This window comes from Teleopsis dalmanni, chromosome 2 (assembly GCF_002237135.1).
Source record: "Teleopsis dalmanni isolate 2A chromosome 2, ASM223713v2, whole genome shotgun sequence".
NCBI lineage: Eukaryota > Metazoa > Arthropoda > Insecta > Diptera > Diopsidae > Teleopsis > Teleopsis dalmanni.
The window spans coordinates 17834149-17838444 of record NC_051847.1 but is presented as its reverse complement, the minus strand read 5'-3'; the positions used below and the strand labels follow the sequence as shown (position 1 = coordinate 17838444).

Here is a 4296-nt window from a genome sequence, read left to right as displayed (position 1 = left end):
TCCGGAAATAATTATAAGAAGTCGAAAAAAATGTGTACATTTGATAGTATTATTAATGAACTGATTGGTTAGTTAATCATCGGTTAACTATGGATTATGAATCATTATTCAAAACACATGTCCTATTCGATGTGATAAGTATGAGATACAAACTGAAAATGAAAATACATTATACGCAAATTCTTAATACTAAGCTTTATTACCTATGTCATTTAACAATTTAATTAGATTAATTTAATTTTATGTTTCACCTAAAAGTCTTTGTATTACTTTATTGAATGATGTAGAGTGATAAAATTAATAAAAATATGAATAATTTTTCAGTCTTAGTGGAATTACATTGACATCAATTTTATGATTATCTGTGTATATAGTTCAATAATCACAATAAAATAATGGATTTGTGGATTTCCAACCAACTTGATTGTTAAAGCAAAATTGCATTAATTTATATGACTCTTAAGGTTAATTTTTCTTGTCGAATGTGACGCGTCTTATGACGAAAAGAAAATTTGAAGGGTTCGAACAGTAATGAAGAAATAACAACAACAACGATGTTTCGAGTTTTGCCAAGTACTCATCAGTGGTCTTATGAAATATTCAAATATTTATTTAATTAGTTTATAATCCATAATTCCATATAATTCCATAAATCCATATAATTTGACATTAGTTAGTTGAAAATGTTAAGGGAGCTTCTGTTTGTTTAGTAATATTTCAGTTAATAATATATCAGACAAAAGATTAAATTCATAATGGGTATATTAAATAATATACATTATATATATTTTATAAATCTCTTACGTATTCAATTAATAAAAACAAGGATTTCATACTATAATGTACAGTCGTAATGAGAATTAAGGTGGCAACGCAATTACAGTTTAAAAGGGCATTTCTTCTTCTAAAAAAATTCGGTGAAGACAATTCTATTTTGAACAGAAAAGAGACTTTATATAAAACTGTATAAAATCAGAGAATATCTATAATGTCTACACTAGTGATATGAGATAGATATTTGAGAAAGAAAGTAAATTTGAACTGCAGATTTTGGCAATTGTAAAAGGAATTCAATAAACCATTCTTCTGCTTTTTCTGATTTGCACCTGATTTGTCTTTGGGAAGAATCCCTAATCAAATGGCGTACCTGTCAATGAGGTAGCAATCTATCAGTGTAGCGATTGTGGTAGGCATTATGTGGTGGGCGAGAGTAACTAATCTGTAAGTATGTCATTCGCCATGTATGGACGAAAGATATTTCGTCCTTTTAAGGTGTGCTGTACAGTTTAATGTTTGATGTACTAGTAACACCTGCGTCACTTTTAACAAATTCGTCTGCTTTTCAGTGACCAGTAGCTTTCCTATGATCACTTGAGTGCATTGACAAATCAATGAGAGCTGTTTGATTTTTTGATACAAGCTTAGATGGTATTGTGAATATATCAGCAAGGAATATAGTGGTCGTTTGGCTGCCATTGGAAATGTAAATTAAATTGAGATTAATTACAAAATTATTATTGTTTCGTTTAAAAAACATTGAAGGATAGTCGTAGGTTGAGATCCTAGGAAATACATGATGCTTTAAGTCATCTTTGAATTTGTCTTACAGACCTTATAGATAATAGTAGCTGGAGATTGAGAAGACCTCCAATTTCTTGAAAGGGTTGCAGAGTAGATTATTTATTATATATACAACACTGTATAATATTATAGCATTGTTTTTGCTTTTTCCAGCATTACAGCTTCTGTGCGTACTACAAATCGTATAAATGCTCTACTTACGGAGTCAATGTTTGGAAGGCGTAAAGCATTATTGAAAGCCTCACAAAATGAAGGTGAAAATGATGGCGATATTGAAAATGAGAAACCAAAAAATAATTGGGAATTCTTTCGAAATAATTTTAGCATGGAACGGGCATATAAACTTATTGAAACAACAATTGAAGAACGCATGACTTGGGACCGATTAAGTCGATCCTATGATTCATGGCGTTCATTGCAATTAATCGAGTCTTTAGCAGCTGATATTAGAAATAAAATAAAAAAATTGAATTATCGAAGGTAACAGAAGATTTAGTTTAATCAATTTTTTTAAAAAAATATTAATATTTTCTTTATAGGTACCGCATAATATGTGTTGTTTCGCTTGTAGAGAAACAAAATCAAGGAGTCAATATGCGTATGCGGTATTTAATGGACGAAAAGCTGGATAATTATACGAATTATGTTTATGAGCGTCCAACATACTTTATTGTTGTTACTCTATTTTTAGTTTATAAAGATTAAAGTTTGAATATAACATTGTTTATGAGAATTTTTTATTTAATAATTTTGTTAGTTAAATATCACATCAATATCATATCACATCGCTGCCCTATGCCACATCAAAACTATACCATTAATAACAGCTAATCTTTTTAATTATTTCTCAAGCTAGCAAATAATATGCATAGTTTCCATATAATGTTGGATATCAGTTGACTTAACTTTCAAGTTAGGTATCAACTTATGATTTTACGGATTTACCTTTAAAATGTTAATCAATACTATTGGATTGATATTAATTTTTATATCCTTTAATGTAGAACAATTTTTGTTTTGGCAATAAATATAAACTGGAAAGTAAATTTTTTCCTTATGTATATTTTATTTGTAAGAAATATAATTGTTTTTCGAAAATATATGTGTAATACCATAATTTTCTACTATAGTTCGAATTTTGTCAATTTTCCTGGCGTTGATGTCGTGCTCTACGCGCAACTCGATCTCCCTTCCTTTCATAGACCAGTGCCAATGCCGCTGCAACTATCAAACAAAGTGCCTTCAAAAGATGTTTAATTTATAATCTGTAGTTGAGTTATTTATTAAGTATTTAACACATACTTCAATTATGAAAGCTAACAAACAAAAAATCGCAAGTGATTTCATAGTGCGCTTGTAATAGTTAACAACATCATTCAAACAATCATCATTCAACACATTAGCCTGATTTTCGTGATTAAAATGATCATAACAACTTTGAGAAATTGCTTCTTGATCCTCCAAGAAATTTGGTTCGCCAGCATATCCACAACATTTGTTCTATAATTTTATATATTTATATATTACGAGCATTGTTGCTGTTTTTATTTAATAATAAAAATTTTAAACCCACCATAATTTGATACGCGAATAGATTGTCTTCACACTTCAATAATCGCTTCCATACATAACTTATCTGTTGAAAGCAGTATCTCTTTTCATCCAAATTCATTACAAAGGCAAACCAGGTAACAGCGGTCACTAGTATTATCGTTACCATATTTACAACATACTGTAAAGATAGTATAGTATATAGGTCAGTTTCTAAGTAAAGATTATTAGAAAATATATGAATCATGCAACAAAAGTTTAACTGATAATCTATTAAAAAATCAATTCCTTCATTCGATATAAATTTTAAAATGAAAATTATATATATTGAACACGGTTTTCGATACTATCCACACAAAATATATGTATTGTACTATATATACTAGCAAGAAATATGTAAATTTCCTTAATTTGTTACTTACAGTCCAAGTTAAGCAACTACTTCGGCGCCATGGACCCAAAATTCCAAATATCGACACAATAAAACCGAAAATAAAGACGATTAGCATTACATGTAATATATGATGGCTTCTGTCTTCATCCTTCAGGTCATAAATAAAGATGGTATTCATAATGATACAAATTATTGCAATGATCTAATAAAAATAGATTTAGTGAGTATATTTTTTATTTATTGCAAATAAACTACAATTTAATAACTTAATTAACTTATTTATAATATAATTTAGATTATAATGATTCTTTGTGATACTCTAGTTACGTCTGTTCAAAAAGTAGTGAGCCATTCAAAATTACACATACCATAACTAGCTTATCAAGTGCAGAATTTTTGTGTATTGATTGCACTGCCGGTAACGTGTGTGTTAACTATTATGCTATTACAATGCTTGATTTCATTATAATGTCATACCTTAGCTCAGATCAAGCAATTTTTACAAATGCTTAAGATATGACAACAAAATGTGTGACAGCAAAGTATGTTCCAAAAATGTGTCACCTTATCAATAGTTCGTATTTAAAACGATAGCACTTCTGACTTTTTTAGTTCCCAAACTCAAAAAGATGTTTTTAACAATAGATGAGATTAATATACATTCGCGAGCTCAAGCTCATAAGTAAAAATGAGTTCCAGAGTTCTTCTCAATCTATCAATTACGACGGCTTAAGTACATTATGTCAAAATAAGTAATATCGCACGTTGGT

At 29.0% G+C, this 4296-nt stretch overlaps 2 protein-coding genes across 2 annotated transcripts in view; one reads left to right on the top strand and one right to left on the bottom strand.

Annotated features, from left to right (window-relative positions):
• The window catches only part of LOC119674025 (dynein light chain Tctex-type protein 2B-like), a 2828-nt gene extending 542 nt beyond the window's left edge, over positions 1–2286 (top strand). Inside the window, exons 2-3 of the mRNA XM_038085147.1 lie at positions 1735–2061; positions 2121–2286. Coding sequence (XP_037941075.1) covers positions 1735–2061; positions 2121–2286 — 493 coding nt within the window. The remainder of the gene's footprint in view (positions 1–1734; positions 2062–2120) is intronic.
• A 337-nt stretch (positions 2287–2623) lies between these two features.
• LOC119684457 lies at positions 2624–3723 on the bottom strand. The gene is made up of 4 exons (XM_038098500.1): positions 3555–3723; positions 3155–3313; positions 2884–3081; positions 2624–2821 (listed from the first exon to the last, which is right to left on the bottom strand). Exons 1-4 carry the CDS (start codon positions 3702–3704, stop codon positions 2723–2725), a joined length of 606 nt encoding a protein of 201 aa, XP_037954428.1. The 5' UTR covers positions 3705–3723; the 3' UTR covers positions 2624–2722.
• Between the last annotated feature and the right edge of the window lie 573 nt (positions 3724–4296).

Excerpts from the sequence above, each read along its gene's own strand:
- LOC119684457 (XM_038098500.1), bottom strand. The coding sequence starts at position 3,704 with ATGAATACCATCTTTATTTATGACCTGAAGGATGAAGACAGAAGCCAT. Across the intron at positions 3,314-3,554 it reads GTAGTTGCTTAACTTGGACT|TATGTTGTAAATATGGTAAC; the intron begins GTAAGTAACAAA and ends CTATCTTTACAG. Across the intron at positions 3,082-3,154 it reads TATTCGCGTATCAAATTATG|AACAAATGTTGTGGATATGC; the intron begins GTGGGTTTAAAA and ends ATAAAATTATAG.